Genomic DNA, 26,879 nt, shown 5'->3' on the forward strand with positions numbered 1-26,879 from the left:
AAAAAAAAAACAAAAACTGCTGGCGCCACGGCTCAATAGGCTAATCCTCCGCCTGTGGCGGGGTGAACCAATGGAAAAGGAAGACCTTTCTCTCTGTCTCTCTCTCTCACTGTCCACTCTGCCTGTCAAAAAAACCAAACAAACAAACAAACAAAAAAAAACAAAACAAAAAAACCCAAGAAAACTTGTCACAGCTGTAGGACCTGGGCAGCAAACTGAACAAATCTCTTAACAACAGGATCAGTAATGCCCCTGTTGGTTCTAAAATCTGATGAGGCATAAATCAGACATCAGGCGATTATGTATTTACATAGCTCAGATGATGCCTGTCCACACAGCCCCTCTTTCAAAGTTCTGAGGTTCCCTGCCATGCAACATATCACTGCTCCCCTTCCAGGGGAGAAGATACAAATACACCCTCTGCTCACACTGAGTCTCCCAAGGGCTGAATGCAGAGCAAAGCCCTGTTTATCTCTAGGCTGAGCCTTACACAGTGGCTCGGGGGTCAAAGCTTGTGCTTTGGTAAGGCCTCCAGAAAGCTGGGCAAGTGCTTCCCTTCCACAGACTCCAATCCTACTGCCCCACTGGATGCGGGTGCTTCCGACACACATGAGGCTGGATCAGGGGCCCTGCCGTAGGACGGAGGCTGCACACTGGTGGATGCAGGTCTAGAGCTTTCTTAAGGAACTGCAGACAAAAGTCTAGAAACAGAGGTGGACCAAGCTATTTTAACCTTCCCATCCCCTAAGGAAAGTGCATTTGGAGTTGGGAACAAGGGGATGGTAGAGAAGTACCTGCTTTCGAGAATGGCTTGTTCCACGCAAGATGACTTCTCCTTCAAGGACAGCTCTGAAGACTGCTGGCTGATGGCCGACAGGAACTTGAGTATCAGCTTTGTGCTTTCGGTTTTACCAGCCCCACTTTCACCACTGAAAGACAAAACACAGACATCTGTGCTTCCAAGTACCTAAGATTTAAATAAAACAAAAACAAAACAAAGAAACTGAGCTCAGCCAAAGTCATTACAATTCTGCAACAGATCAACAGCTAGAACTAGGGAAAAGGGAGCTAAAAATGCCTAAGAAAGCCTCATTATGGAGAAAAAGAAGTCCTTTCTCCTGCAGGTCACTCTGTATCTGGTCTCACACAGGCCTCTTCTAACATAGGAGGTAAACAGACCTTTTATCTTTTTAAGAGGCACAGAGAGAGAAAGCACAAGAATTCTCATCCACTGGTTTATTCCCGAAAGGTCTGCAACAGCCAGGGCTAGGCCAGGGGTCTCCGACATGGATAACTGGAATCCGACTACTGAGCTGGCACGGCTGCCTCCCAGGAGCCACATAAGCAGGAATCTGGAATCAGGAGCTAGAGCCAGGAATCTAACAAAGAAACTTGGATGAGGGATGCATGTCTGAAACACTAGGCTAAACACCTGCTCCCAGAACCACCTTTTTGTGAAAAGTAAGCTCTGCAAGAGAAGGTGTGTCAGTGTTTTGTTCACAAATGTAGCTGTTTTGCTCAGGGCAGGTGTCAGGTGAATGCTAGATAAATAAGTACATTAACAGTGTCTTTCTGGGGAAGTTAAAACAGGAAGATATGCATGGAAATGCAATCATTCCTAAGTTTTTTTAAAAAAAGATTTTATTTATTTATTTGAGAGGTAGAGGCATAGTTAGAGAGAGAGAGAGAGACAGAGAGAAAGATCTTCCATCCGCTGGTTCACTTCCCAAATGGCTGCAATGGCCAGAGCTGAGCCAATCTGAAGCCAGGAGCCAGGCAGGCTATTTTCCACTGCATACCCAGACCATCGCAGAGAGCTGGATTGGAAGAGGAGCAGCCGGGACTAGAACTGACGCCAAAAGGGGATGCCAGCACCGCAAAGGCTTTAGCCCACTATGCCACAGTGCCAGCTCTTAAGTGTTATTAAGATGGAGAGGCAATAAACACGCAGGTACATGATCCACACTAAGTTACTTTCTTCTCACAGTAATTCTAGGAGGGGAGGCAGTGCCTGAGTGCCCACATCAGAACCAAACACCAGGTCTGTCTGAGGTCATACATTAGTGATCGTTAAGGAAAAACAAACAAAGCAACTCAGTAGGAGGACTACGAGAGAAGTGGAGTGGATGAGTTAAGCCTGCATAGTCCAACAAACATCAGGCAGGCAAAGAGGAAAGAAGAACTCTGGGAGAGACGAGAACGTGAGGGAAATCACAGAAGCCAGGTCAGCTTGGACAGATCCTGAAGGGAGAATGGGGTCTATGACTGCTGGTCTGGGCCACGGCAGCAGAGAGAAAGAGGCTAGGATTGAGTCTGGTGCTTTAGAGCCGAGTGCAGAACAGAAAGCGAAGAATGGCCCATCAGGGTCACTCGGGAGGACCTCAGCTCTGGAGGTAACACTCGGAGCAGTGTTAGGCTGAAGAAGCATTCTGCAGAGGCACAGGCATGTAATGGCCAGGCCCTGGGTATGCAGAGTTGAGCTACAGAGGGAGAGGAAGGTCTAGGGATGAGATTTGGAAGGAGAAACACACTCAGTGCTGTGTCAGGCACCACACTCAGCACAGAGGGAGGACAGAGGCAGCAAACAGGCTGGGAGATCGGAAATAAAACAAAGGGATATGTGACTGCAGAGCCAGACACCACCAGGAGGCAGCACGTCCACAACTGCCTCACAACATAAATGAGCGGATAAACAGATGAGCCAAGCTGAGTTCCAAAGAGAAGTTCCAAGGAGTGCCGAGACCTGGAGGTAATCAGGAAAGTGGAATTTTGCTGGAAATTTGGTAAATGATTAAGCCCTTACAATTCAAGAGAGGAAATGACTCAGAGATGATACCATCGGGGCCAACCTGGGTGCTGCGGGCCCATGGGAACTCTCCACCAGTCCATCACCCCAGTCCTTCCATGCACTCTGTAAGCGCCAGGGCTGGGCTGGGCCTTGTCTCCACCAGAGACATAAAGTCAAGGGTGATGAGGGCTCCAGGGGAGGTTTGCATACACACAAGAGAGACCAGACAGTCTGTCCTCGTCCACCCCCACTTCCTGGAGAAAACAAATACCTGAGAATCCACACCTATCTTGAGATCATAATGCAAAGCCAAGAACATCAGAGACAAGCCCTACAGGAGTGGTGGAGTGGTGAAATCTACAACCCTGAAACTGCCCGGCCCCCTGCTGTTTGAGATAATAAATAGCCAGGGTTAAGTTGGGCCAACTTTGGTTGGGGTTTCTTTTATCAGCAACCAGAATCTTCCTGGTACAGGGATTAGGGGTTATCTTGGCATAACCGGTGCTAGCCCAGCCTGGTGCCTGGCACGCCAAGGAAAGGCCCTCAGCAACAATGGGCTGAGTAATCAACACAAAACAAGGAAGGATTTAAGTGGTTCTCCATATTAAAAAAAAAAAAAAAAAAAAACACTTTTTACCTAGCAGCTGATAGAGACAGAATTACTGAAAACAAAACAATGGGGCAAGTTCTAGTTACAGTGATGAGGCAGAAACAATGCTGTAGTGTGCCCCAAACCTGGACAACACTCCTTGTGATAGGTACAGCAGTCAGCTGGTAACAAGGGGCCTGAATGTGGCCAGCTACCCAAGATGGCAAGAGGGATACTTGTTCTTTCCGTGCCTGGTAGCTATAGACCCTGTTTGTGGTCCTCTGGGCTCTCCACCTTGCACCTGCCACCTAGGTACCATCTCCAAAACAGATGAGGTGGACAAAGCCAGGTCTCTCACCGACCCATGAACAAGAAATAAACCATCCCTTTGTAGAGCCCTCGGCATATGGGGGTGTTTGTGACAATAGTTGGCCCATCTTGACTAACAGAATACAGCAGAAACACGCCCACGGAGAAGAAGCTGCTCAAACTCCACAGCGCGGACTTGCTCAAGGGAAAGAAAACCCAGGATTCTCACTGCCCTGAGCGTTCATTGTACTTAAGACGTACTTGCCTCTAGCTGCCACTCTGCACCCCCAATTGTGTGCCCTTATTCTCAGCAGAGTCTGCCAGAGAACCATGGAGCACCAACTCTAGTCCCCTACTCATGGACACGATGAGAGAAACTCTCAAGAACCAGGAAAAACTCGCCAAACTGCAGGCGCAAGTGCGCACTGGTGGGCAAGGAACTAGTCACAGAAAGAAGGTGGTTCACAGTGACAGCAGACATGAAAATCTTCAGCTCTCCTTAAAGGAATTAGAGGCAAACGGTATCTATGGTGTTGAAGAGGTGAACGGGTTTACAAACCAAGGAAAGTGATCCACAGTAACAACCCTGAAATTCAGACTTCTCTGGCAGCAAACACTTTCACCATTAGAGGCTGTGCTGAGACAAGCAGCCAGCAGAAATGCTCCCCAGCATCTGAAACCAGCGCGGTGCACACAGCCTGACTGGCTGAGGAGGCTGGCCGACGCTCTGCCCAAGCACCAGTGGAGAGGACCATGATGATGAAGTTCCAGATCTCATGGAGAATTCTGATGAGGCTTCTGAGAATCATGCAAACTGAATGGAGTCAGTTTTTGAAGAAGAAGTTGAAGAAGTTAGTGGGAGCTGCTATTTTATATTATGACCGCTTTTTAAAATCGCTTTGTTTATGATTTGAAGAAATTTAGATCTCTAATATTTTTAAGATCCTTTCAGTTTTTGCTTATACCCCATTCATTCTTTTTTTTTTTTTTTTTTTTTTTTTTTTTGACAGGCAGAGTGGACAGTGAGAGAGAGAGACAGAGAGAAAGGTCTTCCTTTGCCGTTGGTTCACCCTCCAATGGCCGCCGCTGCAGCCGGCGCACCGCGCTGATCCGATGGCAGGAGCCAGGATCCAGGTGCTTTTCCTGGTCTCCCATGGGGTGCAGGGCACAAGCACCTGGGCCATCCTCCACTGCACTCCCTGGCCATAGCAGAGAGCTGGCCTGGAAGAGGGGCAACCGGGACAGAATCCGGCGCCCTGACCGGGACTAGAACCCGGTGTGCCGGCGCCGCAAGGTGGAGGATTAGCCTATTGAGCCACGGCGCCGGCCGCCCATTCATTCTTTACAGCTAATTAAGCTGAAAAGCCTGGGAATAAAGTTTGAAACAAAGGTTAATAAACCTCTTCGCTAAGTTAAAAAAAAAAAAAAGGACTTGGGGCTGGCACTGTGGCATTGAAGGTTAAGCCTCCCTCTGCCGTGCCAGCATCCCTTATGGGCACTGGTTCAAGTCCTGGCTGCTCTGCTTCCAATCCAGCTCCCTGCTAATGTGCCTAGGAAAGCAGCAGAAGATGGCCCAAGTCCCTGGGACCCTGCACCCACATGGGAGACCTGGAAGAAGCTCCTGGTTCCTGGTTTCAGCCTGGCTGAACCCCAACCATTTCAGCCATTTGTAGAGTGAACCAGTGGGTGGAAGATCGATCTCTCTTTCTCCTTCCCCCCAAAGCCTTTCAAATAAACATATCTTTTTTTTTTTTTTTAAAGTACTTGAAGAAGATAACAGCATGGGAAGAATACCTATGGCTGGAGATTGAGTCACAGATATCAATGTCTGCTGATTTTCTCATTGTATCTTACCTTCTTCAAGCATCTTTTTTTTTTCTTCAAAGATTTATTTATTTATTTATTTATTTATTTGAAAGGCAGAGTTACAGAGAGGCAGTGGCATAAAGAGAAGGACAGACAGTATGTGTGGGGGTGTCTTCCACCCGCTGGTTCACTCCCCAAATGGCTGCAATAGCCAGAGCTGAGCCAAACCAAAGTAAGGAGCCAGGAACTTCTTCCAGGTCTCCTACACAGGTGCAGGGGCCCACGGACTTGGGCCATCTTCTTTTTTCCCAGGCCGTAGCAGAGAGCTGGATCAGAAGTAGAGCAGTCAGGATTCAAACTGGCACCCATATGGGATGCCGGCACTGTGGGTGGCGGCTTTACCCTCTATGCCACAGTGCCAGCCCCTCCTTCAAACATCTTAAGGGCATCTCTTTCGTGAACCACGAAACAAAAACAAAACTCAGATGTGTACAGCACTCTACAAGACTGGTTCTCAAACTTGGCAGCATATCCAAATCACCCAGTATGTTCGTCATCCACACCTGGCGGGGGCAGAACTCAGTCATCAGCATTCTTTACAGTTTTCTGGACAATTCTACCGTGAAGCCAGGTTGAAGAACTAGTGATCTGGAAAGCAGTCCCACATAATTCAGACAGAACTGTGCTAGGATATAAGTGGTGACTACTCTTATATAGGATATGGAAATGTTCCATAAACAAGGCAAAAAAATGAAAATAAGTAAATTGCTCATAGAATAAACCAGAAGGTTCTGGACATTAACATGAAGGTAGCAGGACTCTCTGTAGCTGGGACACTTTGATCCAGACCCCTCACCACCTGCTCCCCTGCCTGAGCTCTCCTTGGCTCATGGCAGCTATCGTCCTCTGCTGTGGTCTCAATGGGGCTATACACACACACACACACACACACACACACACACGGGCTTTAGGGAAATCTTGGTATTAAAGCACAAATCACCTTTGTAACTATAACAATGAGAACAAAACAAAAAAGAGAAAGAAGGAAAAAGAAAACACAAATGCTGATGTGGGATCTCACAGGCCAGGTTAAAACACTTGAGAATTTTTAGTAGTCACAATGCAAATTCAGAAGGCAGTTTTTAGGCAGGAGTGTCCTGACCAAGGCGAAGGTTTTAAAGAATCACTCTGATGCCCAGGTGGAGGACAGAAAGGAGGGAAGTGAGAGGGAAAGCAGGGCCACAGATGCTAGGGCAGAAGTCACATGAGAGGGATGGGGGGCAGCAGGAAGACAGGGGAGAACCCCAAGGAAGACTGACACACAGGGAGGCTGCGGGCCTGGCTGGGGGTGTTGGTGGAGGGGGTGTGGGAGCGGATGAGAGACACAGTAAGCACCAGGAACAGGGAACAATTCCTGAGACCCAGGAGCCTGCTAGGTGATGACCCGAATGTTGGTAATATAACTTAGCACATTTGTCAAAACTCCTCAAATTGCACACTTTGCTGTACTTTACTTCAGTTTGGAGACAAAACAAACAAACAAACAAATGACCCAAGAAACAAAAATCTAACTTCTAGATCAAAGAATCACTTCCAGGATCTCAGGCAGGATGGAGAGGCCACTGGCTGAGAACAGGAAACACAAGGGTAGGAACACGTTTCTGAGACACAGTGACGAGTTTAGTGCACGTCGCCATGAGGCATCCATGAGGCACCTCAGTGATGACACCTCAGGGGCACTTGGACGTAAATCTGCAACTCCGAGGAGGTGGCAGGGGCGTGTGGAAGTTTACAGGGGTCATGTGCGCTCAGAGAAGACGATGCAGGCTGGGTTAGAAGAGGAGGGTGTGAAAAATGACAGAGGAGCTGAGATGTGGCCAGAGAACTTGGGAGAGAGCCAGAACACGGAGTCCTGCGGACAGGAGCGGGCCAGCTCGCTGAGGCACATGGGCTGGTTAAGGAGGGCACAGAAACAAATTAAGAAATCTTCTCCTGAGATGTAACATTCTAGAAATTTAAGGCCACCAACCCAGTACAGGAGAAGAAGGCAAGGAATCAGCAGCCATGAGGTCAAAGATGGAACAAAGTCATTAGGAAAGCAGGGAGGAAATATCCAGAGCTTGCCTGCACACAGCGCCCGTCACCCACTGACAGGCTGATCACCTAGTTTTCCACGGGCAGCGAAGGTGCCAGCAAACTACCGTTTTTATAAATAAAGGTTTATTGGAGCACAGTCTGGCCCGCCTCTGCTTACCCCTTTGCACTCATTATGAAGCGGAGAGCTCAGCAGCTGCTACATAGGTGGTCTCACCCAGGAAGGATAAAATACAAACTCTTTGACCCCATATGGAGGTTGAGGAAGGCTGACCACAGTGACTCCATTTTGCAATAGGAAATGGAGCAGCTCTGGCTGAGCCCAGTGACATGAATGAAGGGCTTATCCACCAAACACATAGAACCAGAGCTCAGTTCCAAGATGACACAAGAACTCATTTAAGGAGAGGGAGACAACTCTTGCCAAAATGGCCTAGAAGACAAGGAACTTCGGCTCTGCTCCCCAGACAACGCTGCCCTCCTGGTGTTGCAGGGATTTCCACTTTTAACAATTCCCAGCTGCCGCAAAGTGACTCTGCAAGCAAGTCAGTCTGAAGAAACGGCAACCTCAGTGAACTTGATGTCCGCCTGCCTGGTGACCGGAGCCTTCCACTCCAGGGACTCCACTCCACTATTCCTTTCTCTCTTCCTTGGAGGGAGTAATGCCCACTACTCGCTAACCTTGCAGGTTTGCTATGGCTGACTTGTTTGTCTGTGTTTGACAGACAGATCTGACATTGTGGAAAGACAAACGTGTTGGGGCCAGTGTTGTGGCATAGTGGATAAAGTCTCCGCCTGCATTGTTGGCATCCCAAATAGGTGCCAGTTCAAGACCCAGCTGTTCTACTTCTGATCTAGCTCCCTGCTAAAGAGCCTAGGAAAGTAGTGGAAGATGGCCTCGGTGCTTTGGCCCCTGCACACACGTGGAAGACCTAGAAGAAGCTCTTGGCTCCTGGCTTTGAATCTGCCCAGCTCTGGCCATAGCAACCATTTTGGGGGTGAACCAGTGGATGCAAGATCTCTCTCTTCTCCTCATTCTCTAACTCTGCTTTTATAATAAAATAAATTAATTGGGGCTGGCGCTGTGGCACAACAGGTTAATGCCCTGGCCTGAAGCTCCAGCATCCCATATGGGCGCCAGTTTGAGACCCAGCTGCTCCACTTCCAGTCCAGCTCTCGGCTATGGCCTGGGAAAGCAGTAGACCCGGAAGAAACTCCTGGCTCCTGGCTTTGGATTAGCGCAGCTCTGGCCACTGCGGCCAATTGAGGAGTGAACTAGCGGATGGAAGACCTCTGTCTCTCTCTCTGCCTCTCTTTTCTCTGTGTAACTCTGACTTTCAAATAAATAAATCTTTTAAAAAAATCTTAAAATGCACACATGGTTGTGTTCAACACCAACCCTTCCCACAGCACTTTCTACTGGTGCCCAGCTGTGGGGAGCAGCCCGGACTGGACTGAGTTACTGGAATTAAGACTTATTCTATGCATCTGCTCTCCCACAATATGGCGCTGGGAGAGAAGTAAACAGCTTCTGCACAGCTGCCTCCAGTTCAACCAATAAACTGTAGGACTTGCTCCTGATTGGAGGAGAGCAGCGTACTCGGCGTGTGGGCAGCCGAGTTGGGATTGGCAGAGGAGGACTATAAAAGAGGAGAGAGACGGCATGCACCAGGAACATCTAAGGGGAACATCTAAGGGGAACACCTGTGCAGCCCCCGAGAGAGCCGGCCGGCGGTGTGCCGCTCCCCTGCGGAAGTGGGGAATGTGGCCAGGGGGAACTGCCCTTCCACGGAGGTGGAAGGGATAGTAGCCAACCCGGGAAGAACCAGCAGCAAACCCGGGGAGGGCCGAGCAGACGAAAGAACAGCGCAGGGTCCTGTGTCGTTCCTCCACGAAGAGGGGGAGCGACATAATGGTGCCGTGACTCGGATGTGAAGCCTAGGCAGGGTTTAGTGTCGTTCCTCCACGAAGAGGGGGAGCGACACCCAGCAACCCAACATTCCCCTCCCTGTGAATCAAATGCCCCTGAGTCACACGACTGTCTGAAAATACAAATCGGATCACGTCCACACTTGCTAGCACAATTAGGAAAACTTTTCTACGATCTAAAGGATTAAGTCCAAAGGCCTTAAAAAGCCAAACAAAGCCCTTAAGGCATGAACTAGTACTAGGAGGCGGGACCCTATTCTGGAAATAACAGACTTTGCAGTCAAAGGGACTGAAGTTCAAATCTTGTGTTTATTGAGAAAAGCGCAAGTCTCTTTCGCAAGTCATTCCCTCCACAGTGCCTAGCCTCAGTTTCCCAGCAGAAAATGCTATCAGGACACCTCTGACCTCATACAAATTAAGTCTTCTCAGTGGACGGCAGTTCCCTCTCTCTGCCTTCCCAACCCCAGCTCCTTTATCTGCTGTGTGACGTGAATACGAGCCCTGTCCCAAGTCTTATTCTGAGCGGTGCCTTTCCAATCCAAGACACAAGTTTTGTGCAGCATTCTAACACCATCATCTCTAAAACTATTTCCAGAAATAGAAAAACACGACACAGTTCAGCAGCATTTCAGGATACAAAAGACATGCGAGAAGAAAAACCAGAACAAGCAAAGCTAGTGGAGACCCTGAACCAACAGGTCGTCTGCATCACTCGGCACTTGCTGGGCAGCTGCTGAATACCGCAATGAGCTGGATTACAGAGCTACGAATTCAAATCAGCCACGGGTCTGCCTACCCTGTGTTAGAGCACTTCTAAAGGTCTGGGAAAACAGGCATGTTTATTTTGGTGCAAGAAATCTGTGAAATCTATGCAGTTTTTTTTTTTTTTTAAAGATTTATTTATTTGAAAGTAAGAGCTACACAGAGAGAAGGAGAGGCAGAGAGAGAGAGAGAGAGAAAGAGATAAAGGTCTTCCATTCGCTGCTTCACTCCCTAATTGGCCGCAAAGGCTAGAGTGCGCCGATCCAAACGGAGGCCAGGAGCTTCCTCCGGGTCTCCCACAAGGGTACAGAGGCCCAAGGACTTGGGCCATCCTCCACTGCTTTCCCAGGCCATAGCAGAGAGCTATATTAGAAATGGAGCAGCCGGGACCAGAACCAGTGCCCACATGGGACGTCAGCACTGCAGGCAGCGGCCTTACCCGTTATGCCACAGCAGCGGCCCCGCACAGTTTTTTTTTTTTTTTTTTTTAATTTTTAAAAATTTTTTGACAGGCAGAGTTAGACAGACAGAGAGACAGAGAGAGGTCTTCCTTTGCCAATGGTTCACCCCTCAAATGGCCACTACGGCCAGCGCCCTGTGCCGATCTGAAACCAGGAGCCAGGTGCTTCCTCTTGGTCTCCCATGCGGGTGCAGGGCCCAAGCACTTGGGCCATCCTCCATTGCCTTCCCAAGCCACAGCAGAGAGCTGGACTGGAAGAGGAGCAACTGGGACAGAATCCGGCATCTGAACCGGGACTAGAACCTAGGGTGCTTGATGCCGCAGGCGGAGGATTAGCCTAGTGAGCTGCGGTGCCGGCCCCCACACAGTTTTTTAATATGCATATTTCATGAACTTTTTAAAGATGCCTCATTGCCTTAAAAGATACTGAGAAGATTATAAAAAAAAACTAAACCCTGCCTGCCCTTCACACAAAGTAGAAGAAACTGGGGGCTGACGCTGTGGCGCAGCAGGTTAATGCTCTGGCCTGAAGCACTGGCATCCCATATGGGTGCTGGTTTGAGACCCAGCTGCTCCTCTTTCAATCCAGCTCTCTGTAAAGGCCTGGGAAAGCAGCAGTAGACGATATCCCAGACTTGGGCCACTGCACCCACATGGGAGACCCGGAGGAGGCTCCTGGCTCCTGGCTTCTGATCAGCGCAGCTCCAGCCGTTGCAGCCAAATAATTGGGGAGTGAACCATCAGATGGAAGACTACTCTCTCTCTCTCTGCCTCTCCTCTCTGTGTAACTCTGACTTTCAAATAAATAAATAAATAAACAAATAAACAAATCTTTAAAAAAAAAAGTAGGAGAAACTAAAGCTAGTGGAGAGGTAAAGTGTACTAGATCAGTTGAGGTCAAATCACTTTGATGAAAAAATCAGTTAAGTAAGGTTTAAATTCATACATATTGTCATGTGATTCACAGTTGACATTTTGCTCAAGAAAGGATTTTCCGTGAGGTTATAAAGGAGGGGCTGGCGCTGTGGCACAGCGGGCAAAGCTGCCACCTGCAGTGACGGCATCCTATGTGGGCGCCGGTTCGAGTCCTGGCTGCTCCACTTCCAATCCAGCTCTCTGCTATGGCCTGGGAAAGCAGTAGAAGATGGCCCAAGTCCTTGGCCCCCTGCACTCACAAGGGAGATGAGAAAGAGCTTCGGATCAGTGCATCTCTGGCCGTTGCAGCCAACTGGGGAGTGAACCAGCAGATGGAAGAACATCTCTCTCTCTCTCTCTCTCTCTGCCTCAGCCTCTCTGTAGCTCTTTCAAGTAAAATAAATAAATTAAAAAAAATTATAAAGGAGCTGAAAAGTTCCAATAACCTAGTGACATCACAACATCACATCACAACACAACACACTGCTAGGTGTTGATGGTGATGCTAGTTGTTTAAAAGTACAGAGTTATGTACAGTACATGAAATAAACCACTATGTTACTGCTTTATGTATTAATTATCCTATACTGTTATTAATCTTTTAGCATGTATTCCTGCTACTTCTAAGAACAAGCCTGCTTTAAAAGACGTGTGCTGCATGGATAGCAGTGTTACAATCTCCTGTTGTCTGCTCTGAGGCCACATGGAGTGACCTCACAGGCACACTGTGATGTCTAAACAACGAAATCATCTGGCAATGCATTTCTCGGAATGGACCCTGTCACTGAGCAACTCACAACTGTGTTTATACTGTGACGTGTTTTTACTTATGTCAGCATACGCTGCCATTTAAATGTGCAAAAAAAGATGAAATAAAACTCAAGTTTAAGAGAAGCAATAACTTTGAAAATGAGATCCAAGAAAGAGGCTTGAATTAGAAGCCCAGGTACCTGGCATTACCACCAAGCAGCTGGAGAGCTTGGTCAGTGATGTGTGCTAAGGGAAATGGGAGAAAAACTCATCTAGGAAATCCTGGTGAGTTCCAAATACGCTTATTTTGTGATTTTTAAAGGCATTAGCATGACAATGTTTTGAAAGTAGTAAAACACATCACATCCACCAGGGGGCAGATTATACCCAAGGAAACCTGACGGGATCCTGTGCTCAGCAAATCCTACTTTTATACTCAAGTTTCTCCTAATTCCCATAGCCCCATTCCCCACTAAGCTGCTGGAGAGATCTATTAAAACCCAAACACATTTTAATGAGAAATCTATTCTTCAAGTCTATTTCCTGAGTATTAATTTAGATAAATACGGTTACTCTTCTCACATCAGCAGTACATAAAGGCTGCTTTCTCTTTGGGACTCACCCCACCCCCGGTCCCCCTTATTTTTAAATACCACAGTCTTTGGCATGAAAATGCCAACCCCTTTCCGTTTTATTACACACACATACACACACACACTCACACACAATGGTCTCATTTGGTTTTTCACTTTCTTCTTAAGCTGCTCTGTGTAGCAAGTGATACATTAGTCATGCTCTCATTTTTCCATGGAAAGTAATAAACACAAGTAATTATCTGTGGCAAATATTTAGTATCTAAGTGTGGACAACAATTAGATATTAAAATAGATTTGGTCGTCTTTCTGTTAGTCTTACTAAATTATATAATGCATGGACTTAAATTCTAATTACTGAACTTTTATGAAGTCATCTAAAAGAGCCTACACAAAGCGTGTCTAGTCATAGTCATGTTATTTTAGTGGGCACATGACTCTCAAAAGCTCTGTTGGTACACTAAGCAACGCCTTCATTCTGACACCTGTGAGTGTTGGGATAATCCCAATTTGCTTAACTGAATACATCGACAGCCCCACTACCCAAGTTGTTTCCACTGCCAGTACCTTATGTTCACATATATGTAATTCCCACTTGTTTGAAAATGCAAACAATCCTTGGGGCCAGTGCTATGGCAAATGGGTTAAGCCACTGCCTGTGACTCCGGCATCCCATACTAGTGCCAGTTTGAGTCTTGGTTGCCTCAGTTTCAATCCAGTTCCCTACTGATGCACCTGGGAAAGCAGCAGAGGGCAGCCTGAGTGCTTGGCCCCTGCTTCCCATGTGGGAGACTCAGATGGAATTTATGTGTTCCTGGCTCTGGCCTGGCTAAGCACCTCCCATTGTGGCCATTTAGGGAGTGAACCAGTGGAAGATCTCTGTGTATCCGCCCTCCAACTTTACCTTCCAAATAAATAAGTAAATAAATAAATCAATATTTAAAAAAGAGTAATGATTTTATTAATAGTTAATAAGTATTTATTAATAAATTATTTATTTTAGTTATAAGTCAGAGTTACACAGAAGGAGAGGCAGAGACAGAGAGAGTGCTTCCATCTGCTGGTTCACTCCCCAAATGGCTGCAATAGCCAGGGTGGGGCCAGACTGAAACCAGAAGCCACGAGCTTTTTTCAGGTCTCTTACATGGGTGCAGGGGCCCAAGCAGTTGTACCTATCCTCTGCTGCTTTCCCAGGCACATTAGCAGGGAGCTGGACTGGAAGTGGAGCAGCTGGGACTCAAACCAGTGCCCATATGGGATGCTGGCATTGCAGACAGTGGCTTTACCAGCTATGCCACAGTGTTGGCCCCATTAAATAAATTTTCAAGCAATAAATAAAAGCGCAAAGAATCCAAGAAGGATACCAGGTAAACACTACCAGGAAGAAGCGCACGCCCCCAAAAGTGGTTTCCTGTGTGGCGCCTGGGGGCACCACTGTGGAACAGCCACATCAAGGCTGTCAGAGGTTTTTTTTTTTTTTTTTTTTTTTGACAGGCAGAGTGGACAGTGAGAGAGAGAGACAGAGAGAAAGGTCTTCCTTTGCTGTTGGTTCACCCTCCAATGGCCGCGCGGCCAGCGTGCTGCGACTGGCACACCGCGCTGATCTGATGGCAGGAGCCAGGTGCCTCTCCTGGTCTCCCATGGGGTGCAGGGCCCAAGCACTTGGGCCATCCGCCACTGCACTCCCTGGCCACAGCAGAGAGCTGGCCTGGAAGAGGGGCAACCCAGACAGAATCCGGCGCCCTGACCGGGACTAGAACCTGTGTGCCGGCGCCTCAAGGTGGAGGATTAGCCTAGTAAGCCGCAGCGCCGGCCTGATAAAGGTTTTGACAGGAGGGCTTTATTCCAAAAAAAGTAAGTCTCAGCTAAAATAGGAATGCCAGCTCCTTCCTCCTCCATCGAACTAAACGTGCTCTTATACCATTCTCTTAATAAATACATTGTTAGCCTCTTTTACAGCCAATTCAAACATAAACTTTAAGAGCACGCAATTCTTAACATTTCTTAAATTTGGGAGATTGTATCTAGAGTAAATTTATCACACTGGAGAAAAAAGAGAGACATCGTTCAGATATACAAGCATTCTGACTAGTGTTATGGAATATGTGGAACATTTTTCAAGTGAAAGAATTACGCAACATTTTCTTAAACGGAAGAATCACGTCTAAACCAAAGAACAGGGGCAGGCATTTGACACACTAAGGCACCACTTGGGCCCCTGCACCCTGTGTCACAGTGCCTGGTTTCAGTCATAGTCCCGTTTCTGACTCCAGCTTCCTGCTGATGTGCACCTGGGAGGCAGCAGTGATGGCTCAAGTACTTGAGTCTCTGCCACCCATGTGGGAGACCAGACTGGTTCTGAGGCTCCTGTCTTCAGCCTGCACCACCCCAGGCTGTTGTGGGTACTTTCGGGAATGAATTAATGGGTGGGAAATCTGTCTTTCAAAGAAATAAAAATAAATATTTTTTAAAAAAGTCCTAAAGAGCCATTAAGAAAAATAAAGCTGCCTTTTTTTTTTTTTTTTAACAGGAGTGGAATGGAATAATGACTGAGGACAAGAGCAAGCCAACGTGGTCCACGTGCCCTGCGAGGGGAACCCTTGTGCCTTCTGCAAGCTATAGTTACGGATCTGTTCCCACGGAAAACTCCACAGGCAGGTACAAAAGCTCTTCTGGGCTAAGCAGGCAGTGTGCCTGGAGCTGGCTGCAGGAGTGCTGTGGGCAGGGCCTGGGACTCCCACTCCCCCGCCAGGGTTACCTGATGAGGACACACTGGTTGTCGTGGCGCTTCCACAGGCAGCGGTAGCACTCGTTGGCAATGGCGAAGATGTGCGGTGGGAGCTCCCCCAGGTGGTGCCTGCTGTAGCGCTCCATGGTGGCGCCCTCGTACAGGCCGGCGATGGGCTGGTAGGGGTTCACGGAGGCGATGATGGAGCCGATGTAGGTCTGCAAGCACACGGGTGGGACACGGGCTCATTACATGGGCGGGGGCCTGGAGACATATGCCGTCGCCACCAGGGGACCTCCTCCCTCCATGGTGCACTGCTGGCTGCCTGCCCAGTGGGCTCATCGCACCCAAGTCCACTGCTGTGCGGGCGCAGAGGGACGCAGCATCTGGCTTCCCATGTTTGCCTGCTCCCCATGTCTTTCCGGTGCAAACTCGTGCCACTCTGTACAAATAAATGGAGTGGAGAAGGAAGAGAAGCAGCCCAGGCCCAAATCCCTGTTCCCCAGTAGCCTTCCTATCCTGATGCCTTCCTCCTAAGACAAGCTGTCCAGTACGGTTTCGCTCCTCCTCCACTGGCTGTTAGCAGCAGCAAAGTTCAAGTCACGGGAAACGCAGAAAACAGACTGCAGGTAACTAGGGGCTGGGAAAGGGGGCAGAGTTTTGCTGAATGGACACAGAGTTTTCAAACATTTGGGGATGGGAAGGGTCCTGGTGGGGTTAGTAGTTGTCATGTACTGCCCTGTGAATGTACTTCACGTCACTGAACTGGACACTTGAACAGAGTCAGCATGGCCAGGTTTATGCGCTGCACAGTTAGACACAGCTTTTCAAAGGACCCAAGACTGTTTGGGATATGCTTGGTATTCTTTCTTTAAATGCAACGCCTCATGAAGTAACATATAATCTATCCGGACCTCAGATAATTGACAGGCTTACCTTCTGACATAACCTCCAGGACAGAAATTAAGCAAAAACCTTCAGAGAATCCAGAGGCTCCTCTTACTTAGGCAGCAAACGGCTGGCCACAGTGTTATCAAAGCTTGAAGCTTTGTGCTTAAGGCCCCTGCCATAGGAACATAGCTGTTCATCGGCTACGTGGTCTCAGGCACAGACACAGTAAATTGCACGCAGGGGGAAGCAGCATCCTGCAACCTCCGCCTGCTGTGCCTTTCATGCAGTGCAGGCATGGGTGCCAAGGGCTTTACTGGGTGCCAAGAGCAATTTCTGCCCCCTCCTGCATTCGTGTGTTGCTGCTCTGACCCCATTTACCTCGAATGTGACCCCATTTGGAGACAGGGTCTTTGAACGGACAACTAAGTCAAAATGAGGCCAAGAAAGGGGCCGGTATCCATTCTGATGAACGGTATAGGACAAGAAAATGTAGACATGAAAAAGTCACCAGGACACACACGCACAGAGCGAAGGACACCCGCGGCACAAGGACAAGGCAGTCACTCAGAAGCCGAGGAAGAAACCAAGCCGAAACTCCGATCTTGGGCTCCCATTCTCCAGCGCTATGGGAGAATCAGTGTCTGATGTTTAACCCTCCTCATCTGTGTATTCCGTGATACAGCCCTAGCAGGTGAATCCATGGGGCCTGAACTCTTTCCCCCTCTCAGGGACTCGGAAAGTCTGTAGGTTTATTGCACCTGGTACTTTTTTTTTTTTTTTCCAAGTAAGGAAACTGAGGCGTGAAGGGGAGGCTGCAAACAGCACCTCATATTCAATCAGTGGCAGAGATAAGATTTCCACCCAGGCAATCTAATTCTAGAGGCTTCTCCTACCACATCCATTGCTGAGGTGCAGCAATTCAACCAAGGGAAAAAAAAAAAAAAAAAACTAGACAAAAGGTCCAAAGATCCTGCGAGCATCTGCCCCATATTACAGCAATTTGTAGTCATTTATATTCATGGTGACTGCTAGGAACATCACGGACCGCTTTTCCAATGTAAGAAAGTCAGTATTTCGGAGATAATTTGAACCAAAAAAAAAGTTACAAACATAAGAGATATCACAATAGAAATTCTAGTCCTAAGAATATATCAAAGGGGCTGGTGCCACCGCTCAATAGGCTAATCCTCCGCCTGTGGCGCTGGCACCCCGGTTCTAGTCCCGGTCAGGGTGCCGGATTCTGTCCTGGTCGCTCCTTTTCCAGGCCAGCTCTCTGCTGTGGCCCGGGAGTGCAGTGGAGGATGGCCCAAGCACTTGGGCCCTGCACCCACATGGGAGACCAGGAGAAGCACCTGGCTCCTGGCTTTGGATCAGTGCGGTGCGCCGGCCGCAGTGCACTGGCCGGAGCGGCCATTGGAGGGTGAACCAACGGAAATGGAAGACCTTTCTCTCTGTCTCTGTCTCTGTCTCTCTCTCTCTCACTGTCCACTCTGCCTGTAAAAACAAAACAAAACAAAACAAAATGTATCAAAGGGAATTGAAAGTGGATACTCAAATGCTTGTATATGCATGTTCAGAGCAGCCGTTTTTACTACAGCCAAAAGGCAGAACGCCTTTGTGAAGCCACCACTAAGTTCAAGAATCCAGACTCAGAAGTTTACATATCCAGACACAGAGACACCGGTGGTTGCTAAGGGCAGGGGGAGGTAGGAAGGGATGTGGGGAGTGATGGCCTAACACATGCAGAGTCTCCATTTGGAAAAGTGACGAACTTTTGGAACAACATAGGTGTTCTTTATATAATACTGGGAATGTACTATCCACCATTCAGTTGTTAATATTTAAAAATATTTGTTAATATATATTATATATAATATATATTATATATTAATATATATAGGTTAATATTTTAAAATAAATGTTTATTTGACGGGGCCAGCACTGTGGCGCAGTGGGTTAACGCCCTGGCTTGAAGTGCCAGCATCCCATACAGGCACCCATTCGAGTCCCTGCTGCTCCACTTCTGATCCAGCTCTCTGCTACTGCCTGGGAAAGCAGGAGAAGATGGCCCAAGTCCTTGGGCCCCTGCACCCAAGTGGGAGACCCAGAGGAAGCTCCTGGCTCCTGGCTTTGGATCAGTACAGCTCTGGTCGTTGCGGCCATTTGGGGAGTGAACTCGCGAACGGAAGACCTTTCTCTCTGTCTCTCCCTCTCACTGTTTGTAACTCTACCTCTTAAATAAACAAATAAATAAATAAAATCTTAAAAAAAAAAGAAGAGATACTTAAGTCATTATATGAAAAATAAAATAAAATGTTTCCAGTCGACAGTGAGGTGGCCAGGCAGTTACAGGCCACACACACAACCCAGGCATCAAGGTCCAGGTGGCACCATCCCCACAGACAGCAGCACTTCTTCAGGGGACAGGAAACTGGGTATTTGCAGCAGATGTCCCACATGAATGCTGCCTGTGAGATCTGCAAATACGGGGCCCACCTCCCAGGGGGTCACACAAGCAGGACCTCAGAAGCAGCATCACAAGGCTTCTCCCAACTGAGTTGGCTGATGTCACCGCACCTATGACCTGAAGCCCCCCTAGTCTTGCTGGCTCAGAAAAACAACTGGAGCCCATCTGAAGACTGTTCTGTTACTAAGTCACCCCACCCTTTTCACTGAGAAACTGAAGGCTTTCACCAATGGCCTCAAGAAGCACAGTTTGAGGATGAAAACCAAAACCAGCAAACCTGGTTTAGTCAAAGGGAGACGTTACTCACGGCCAACAACCACAACTCTGGAGGTTCTGTGCTTTCCCTAAAATCACACTGAACTTCAGGTCTGGCTCTTAGAACCAGGGGGTGAACATGCACTCCCCACTTGTCAATCAGATTAGGGAGTTACCATGCAGAAAACATGGTCCTCAGTGTTGTATGTTCCAAAGAAGCAAGAAGTCTCATGCAAATATTGCTCATGACTGATTCTTACTGTTTTGTGAAAGAAAACCTGGAGTTTTCCCATTTTGATGGAAAACTTCTGAAGGGTACAACATATGCCCTTGTGGTACTAAATCCATGAGGCCGAATGAATATTTTCTTGAAGAATTTTGGTCTTATTCATGCTTTCAGCCCATATAGTCAATGTCTGTAGCACAAGAGACAGATGCAATCTTCCCATGGACACTAAAACCAGCCCAGCTCCTGAGCATCCACGTTCTGCCATCTGCTTCCAAGGCTCCTTCTCCACTCTGCATGTATTGGAGTACAAGGCCACAAGTTTCTCCTCCTGGGGCCTGCTGTGTTGGAAAGATCGCTGAAAGGACTGAAGACTAGACAAATGACAGTTTTGTCATAGACTTATGTCACCAGAAGATACCAAGCCAGAATTTTACTTTATTTTGGACACCATAATCGGGGCCGGCACTGTGGCGCAGTGGGTTAACGCCCTGGCTTGAAGTGCCAGCATCCCATACAGGCACCCATTTGAGTCCCTGCTGCTCCACTTCTGATCCAGCTCTCTGCTACTGCCTGGGAAAGCAGGAGAAGATGGCCCAAGTCCTTGGGCCCCTGCACCCAAGTGGGAGACCCAGAGGAAGCTTCTGGCTCCTGGCTTTGGATCAGCACAGCTCTGGCCATTTCAGCCATCTGGGAAGTGAACCATTGGATGGAAGACCTCTGTCTCTCTCTCTGCCTCGCCTCTCTCTGTGTAACTCTGACTTTCAAATAAATAAATCTTTAAAAAAAAAATACAGTGAATCAAAACAATTTTTCCCAAAGTTCTTGGTAATGTAACATGCTTAAAAAATGTCATTTTTTAAACTATGAGAGACAGAGTTCCCATCTGTTGGTTCACCATCCAAATGCTTGCAATGGCCAGGGCAGGGCCAGGCCAAACTCAGAAGCTGGGAACTCAATCTAGGTCTCTGACTTGGGTGGCAATGGCCCAAGTCCTTAAGTTATCACCTGCTGCCTCCCAGGGTGCGCTCTAACAGGAAGCTGGGATTGAGAACAGAGCCTGGGACTTGAAGCCAGGTATTCCAATATGGGATGCAAGTGGCCCACTTAGTGGTTTAACTGCTAGTCAAATACCTCTCCCCAAAATTTTCACTTTTAAGGTAAGTTAAAAATAAACTCGGAGCCCCTTAGAAGCTGCCTGTACTTAAGTACATATTTCAACAAGACTTTTTCTAAGAAGGTAGGAGCTAGTATTATGATCCTTTCTGTTTTGTGGTTAGGAGTTCCAACATAGATTTAAAATATTCTAAGTATAGAGTTTAGAACAGATAGAATATAAGGGTTCTTCAAAAGGTTGTGGAAAATGGAATTAAAGGGCCAGTGCTGTGGCACAATAGGTTAAGCCTCCACCTGAGGCACAAGCATTCCATGTGGGTGTCAGTTCATGTTCCCGCTGCTCCTCTTCTGATCCAGCTCTCTGCTTATGGCCTGGGAAAGCAGGGGAGGATGGACCAAGTGTTTGGGGCCCTGTACCCATGTGGGAGACCCAGAAGAAGCTCCTGGCTTCTGGCTTTGGATTGGCCCAACTCAGGCTGTTGAGGCCATTTGGGGAGTGAACCAGTGGAAGACCTTTCTCTCTGTCTCTCCCTCTCTGTAATTCTGTCTCTCAAATAAAATAATCTTTAAAAAAAAAGAAAATGTAGTTAAAACAGAAATTTTGGTGCAAAATATTTGAAATCCATGAATCCTAGGGTTCTTCTACAAGTTTTTGGAAAGTTTGTATACTATTGAAAAATTTCAAAATATTTGAACCAAAATAATCTTATATTTGGATCCCATTTTCCATGAATTTTTTAATTTTTTTTAATTTTTTTTATTTTTTTACAGGCAGAGTGGACAGTGAGAGAGAGAGAGAGAGAGAGACAGAGAGAAAGGTCTTCCTTTGCCATTGGTTCACCCTCCAATGGCTGCCGTGGCCGGCGCACTGTGGCCAGCCCACCACGCTGATCCGACGGCAGGAGCCAGGTACTTATCCTGGTCTCCCATGGGGTGCAGGGCCCAAGCACTTGGGCCATCCGCCACTGCACTCCCTGGCCACAGCAGAGAGCTGGCCTGGAAGAGGGGCAACCCAGACAGAATCCGGCGCCCTGACCGGGACTAGAACCCAGTGTGCCGGCGCCGCAAGGCGGAGGATTAGCCTAGTGAGCCGCAGCGCTGGCCCCCATTTTCCATGAATTTTTTAGCTAACACACACATTCATAACACATCCAAATTTGTTCTTCTTAAGGATTTCCTTAAATCTTGTTCTCCAAGCATTTTATTTTTCTCTCTTGTACATTTCCAGAGTCAAGTGGTTTTTCAAGCTTCTTATGGAATGTATAAAAAATATTAGGTATACAGAGGACAAAAGGTAGAAGCAACTCAAGTGTCCATTGATTCATGAAGGGATACACAAAATGTGTTATTATCCATATAATGGAGTTATTTAATCTTAAAAAGAAAGGACTTTTGAGCACAAATTACAATATTGAATGAGCCCTGAAGACATAAGGACACATCCTGTACAATTCCACTTGTATGATCTAGAACAGTCCTGTCCACAGGAGAGAAGGTAGAATAACGGCTGGTAGAGGCTGGGAGTGGGGAAGAGGGAGCTGTTTAATTGGTAGGGTAGAGTTTTTGTTTGTGTGTTTTTACAGGGAGGGAGATACACAGAGAGAGAAGTCTTCCATCCGCTGGTTCACTCCCAAAATGGCTGCAATGGCTAGGATTGGACCAGGCTGAAGCCAGGAGCTTCATCCTGGTCTCCCACATAGTGCAGGGGCCCAAGGACTTGGGTCATTCTCTGCTGCTTTCCCAGGTGCATCAGCAGGGAGCAGGATTGGGTGGAGCAGCTGAGATTTGAACCGGCACTGGGATGCCGGCACTGCAGGAGACAGCTTAACCCACTAAGCCACAGCACTTGCCCTGACAGGTAAAGTTTAAATTGTGCAGGATGAAAAGAGTTCTGGAGATTGATGTACAACAATGTGAATACCCTTAATGCTACCAAACTGTACACCTGAGAACACTTGGATGGTAAATTTCATTCTATGTGCATTTTATCAAAATTTTTAAAATTTTGATTAAGAAAGTTATACTGAGAATCTGGGGGTTGGATAGAATACATGAATCTGTTTTTCTAAGTGCAAAGAGAGAAATGGAAAAAACAACATAGAAAACAGGGAAAATGAAGAGAAGAATTATGTTTCACTACTTTAATAAAAAGTTTTAGAGTATGTCCTTTCAAAGTTTAACTCAAACAAGAATTCTCTAGTGACAAATTGTAGATCATTTAGTAAGGGAGAGAACAGAAGGCATTTAGATTTTGATGGAGGAAATAATCTCATTAGAGCCAGAATAATGAATAAATACATGATGGCATGACTAATGGTAAATTCAACAGACAGACTTACTCATACCAACAGGAACATCCAACAACCAGGGTTAATTTGAGGTAAGACTCAATAATCTGAAACCTATTCCTAAAAAAAAAAATTAAAGAATATGGAAAATGTATGTCTGGCTTGTATAAAGAATCTTACTTTTAGGGGCTGGCACTGTGGCGTAGCAGGTTAAGCCTGCAGCTTCAATACCCGGCTGCTCCACTTCTGATCCAGCTCTCTGCTGTGGCCTGGGAAAGCAGGAGAAGATGGCCCAAGTCCTTGGGCCCCTGCACCCAAATGGGAGACCAGGAAGAAACTCCTGGCTCTTGGCTATTGCAGCCAACTGGGGAGTGAACCAACGGATGGAAGGCCTCTCTCTCTCTCTCTCTCTGCCTCTCCTCTCTCTCTGTTTAACTCTTTCAAATAAATAAATAATTTTTTTTTCAAAAAGAATCTTACTTTTAAACATTTTTAAAGTTTGCCTCATTAATAATAAAAATGTCTCCTTCCAGGATCTGCACTCTGTACTGGGGTAAATGCAGCTCTTAAAACATGATTGCACAAGCTGCACTATTTCACCTTCTCACTGACGACTTGAGTCACTACTTAAAAGACTCCTAAGCTTTCAGAAATGTCTCACCTGTCACAGGATTCTAAATAACAATTAGGCCTACGTGCTTCCAATGTAATGCTGACAGTTCAAGGTCCCATGGCCAACAGAGCTGGGTGCATATCCTCAAGCGCCCTCATTTGCTCCTACCTAATCCTGTGGAGTGGGTAGGTTAAGGTCACTGCTCCCACCTTTTCAGACGGATGACAGAATAGGCAAAGGGATGGTAAAATGCTATCCCTACAGTTGCGAAGGGAGAGCGAGCTTGAGAACCCAGGTTTTCCAACTGTGTGCTGCTCAGCCACTGATCCTCCTTGACTGCCTTCACCACTCCCCCACGTTCAGAACCCTGTCTGGCCCAGTGTCTCCATGTCTGGCACACTCTGCTTTTGAGTTATGTCTAGAAACCATTCTCTTTCCCTCTATGAGTGCTGCCCTGGTCTGTTTAGAACCTCACCTCGCTTTGACTCAATTTCCACAGTCTCCTCCTTTTCCCATGATGTCTCCCATGGCCTTGTTCCCTCAATCCAATCTCCAAAAAGGTAATAGAAGAGCCGAAGGTCTGTTGGACTGCAGTCATGCCATGGTAGTCCCGTAAGATGACATCTCCTGGTGGCATCATAGTCAACTAGTGCAATGCACTGATGAAGCCACCCATGGCTGCATTCTTCAGAACACGTCCTCATGGTAAGTGACACATGGTGGTAACTCACCACAGGTCCCCATCAAAGGGGCAGGAGGTCTCTAGGCCACTGAAGGGTCTTTATTTACTGCTGGGTTAGGACCGGTATTTTCCCCATATATGTGCCAAATGGCACCTCTGAATCTGCTCAGAGGTGTAAGGGAAAATGGCAACCATGCTAATAGTTCCCAGTAGTTCATTCAAGAAAGAGAAAGTACATGAAATTCTAGAGGTTCATCAGCAAAAATAATGATAGTTAAATACATCCTTTCCCCAAAACCTTAAGCAAACCGCCTTGCTCTTCACTGTGCTTGGATGATTCTGTCACTAGAAGGCAGGCTGTCTGTCTAAGAGGTTTGCTGAATAATCAGGAAAGCTGTTCATGGGAATAATATAGCAGAATCTAAGTCAAGATGGCAGCTGGGGGGTGGCGGGGGAAGAACAGCTTAGCTGTGAGGTATCAAGTGAAGCGAGGATCAAGTGTCCTAAGAAATCCCAAGAGCTGTGAGACAACATTTGTTGCATGCCTCTATCATTCCTCACTCTATAAAAAGGTATTATTACTGCTCTAAAAATGGCCACGATGACTCCACACAGTCTAAAGACTATGGACACATGCCACTCTCAAACAGGTACAGGTCCCCTCACAGTGGATTCCAAATGCTGTGAGGAATAAATAGCTTGGTCATTTTAACGGCTGTTCAGAAATAGAAATTACATTCTATTTTAAGGCACATAAAATTTTTTTTCTAGTCAGAAAAGTTCCACATCACTCACCAAAAAGTACACTTTCTTGCCCACATTAATAATTTGGAACAGCTGCAGCACAAATTGCTTTAAAATGTTGGGAGAAACTCCCGGCATGTCTTCACCCTAAATTCACCAATTCCAGGTTTTCAAAAAGGCAAGGATAATTTTATTTCACTGTGTACATGGAATATCATGACATTATGTTGTATACCTTAGATTCAGACAATAAAATTCTTTTTAAAATCAAGTATAACACAGAAAAGGGAAAGTGACCAAGTGACCTCAAATACTTATGGAGTATGCTTACAGATATGGAAAGAGACAAATCTCAACCCAGGAATAACTAAATCGAAACAGCATTGTCACAAGATGCAAGATCCTGAGCCTCAGAGCTACCTTCCTTGAAACACCTCTCACCCCCTTGGGGCCCAAGATGCTGTCAGTAATAATGTTGCATCCTCTGTTGCCTCACATGACAGCCAGATGGAAGTAGTACACAAATTAAGAGTTCATCACTGTTGCTATGGCTAACAAAAATCAAACGAGAAGAGCTTCATCTGACAGCAAAGCTGGATGAAGAGGATCACGTGATCTGAAATATACGAGGGACATGGGTCATTTAAAGTCAGTGTCATGGGGCCGGCGTTGTGGCACCACAGGTAAAGCCATCACCTGTGACGCCAGCATCCCATATGGGCACCAGTTCGTGTCCCAGTGACTTCACTTCTGATCCAGCTTCCTACTAATGGCCTGGGAAAAGTGGTAGAGGATGGCCAAAGTGTTTGGGCCTCTAACACTGATGTGGGAGACCTGGATGAAGCTCCTGGCTTCCACCTGGCCCACCTCTGACCATTACAGCCATCTCGGGAATGAACCAGCAAAAGTTCTGTTTCTTCCCCTCTCTGTAACTTTTTCATATACATAAATCTTTAATAAATAAATAAATAGTCAGTACCATGGCATACTTTCCTAAAGGGAGGAATTGTTCTAAAGTGGGAGCTGTTATCCAGATTTATTTCCCAAACACTATTCCTCTCTCTCCTTCTGTCTCAGTCATCTCAGCTAAATGGGCTACAACTTCCTTCCTGCAGGAGGCAACTTCAGCTTTCAGACCCCTGTATTCAACGGTCCCTTGGGCATCTTCATTGGATGCTTTATAGATGGCTCAAAGTCAACATGACAAGCCTAATCTCCCTAAAACACCTGTTTCTTCTCACACAGTCACATCCTGACAAGTGGCAGCACAGTCTACCCAACTGGGTAATCCAATCATCCTATGGAAATTCAGCCTACATGTCCCCAAAACACAGTTAAACTGATTCTACCTCTTAGAATCTTTACTCCAGCTCCCCTGATTGGTAACTATCTAGTTACTGGCCACCTCTCCTCCCAGCCCGCAGCCTATGGCCACAAGCTGTTGTCCTCTACAGCTTTCACAAGCCAACTTGGGCCCCTGCTCACCTTCTCTTGATGGCCCTGACAGGCAGCGGCATGCAACATTCACTCCAATGTCTCCAATGTACCACATCCAATAAATCTAAATCCACCACGCTATTTTCTATCTCTACACTGGGTGATCTCCCGCTAGGAGACCAAATTCCCCAACAAATGCTCAAACCTCAGTGCAACTAATAACTTTGTAGAATTATTTTTCTGACCTTCTCCTCACCTCATTTTTTTTTTAAAGATTTATTTATTTGAAAGTCAGGGGCAGAGAGAGATAGGCCTTCCATCTGCTGGTTCACTCCCCAGATGGCCTCAATGGCTGGAGCTGCGCCGATCCGAAGCCAGGAGCCAATAGCTTCTTCTGGGTCTCCCTCACAAGTGCAGGGGCCCAAGGACTTGGGCCA

The 26,879-nt window shown here is 47.0% G+C and overlaps 1 protein-coding gene and 1 pseudogene across 3 annotated transcripts in view; one reads left to right on the plus strand and one right to left on the minus strand.

Moving 5' to 3' along the window:
* Window positions 1-26,879, minus strand: part of MYO10 (myosin X) — a 244,734-nt gene that overhangs the window by 108,551 nt on the left and 109,304 nt on the right. For all 3 annotated transcript variants that reach the window (XM_070056609.1, XM_008262083.4, XM_008262082.4), the window contains exons 4-5: window positions 15,754-15,941; window positions 795-929 (exon numbers count right to left, since the gene is read on the minus strand). In XM_070056609.1, coding sequence (XP_069912710.1) covers window positions 795-929; window positions 15,754-15,941 — 323 coding nt within the window. The remainder of the gene's footprint in view (window positions 1-794; window positions 930-15,753; window positions 15,942-26,879) is intronic.
* LOC127492760 (transcription factor BTF3 pseudogene) lies at window positions 4,054-4,638 on the plus strand (annotated as a pseudogene).

The sequence above is a fragment of the Oryctolagus cuniculus genome, chromosome 14 (assembly GCF_964237555.1).
Source record: "Oryctolagus cuniculus chromosome 14, mOryCun1.1, whole genome shotgun sequence".
NCBI classification, from domain to species: domain Eukaryota; kingdom Metazoa; phylum Chordata; class Mammalia; order Lagomorpha; family Leporidae; genus Oryctolagus; species Oryctolagus cuniculus.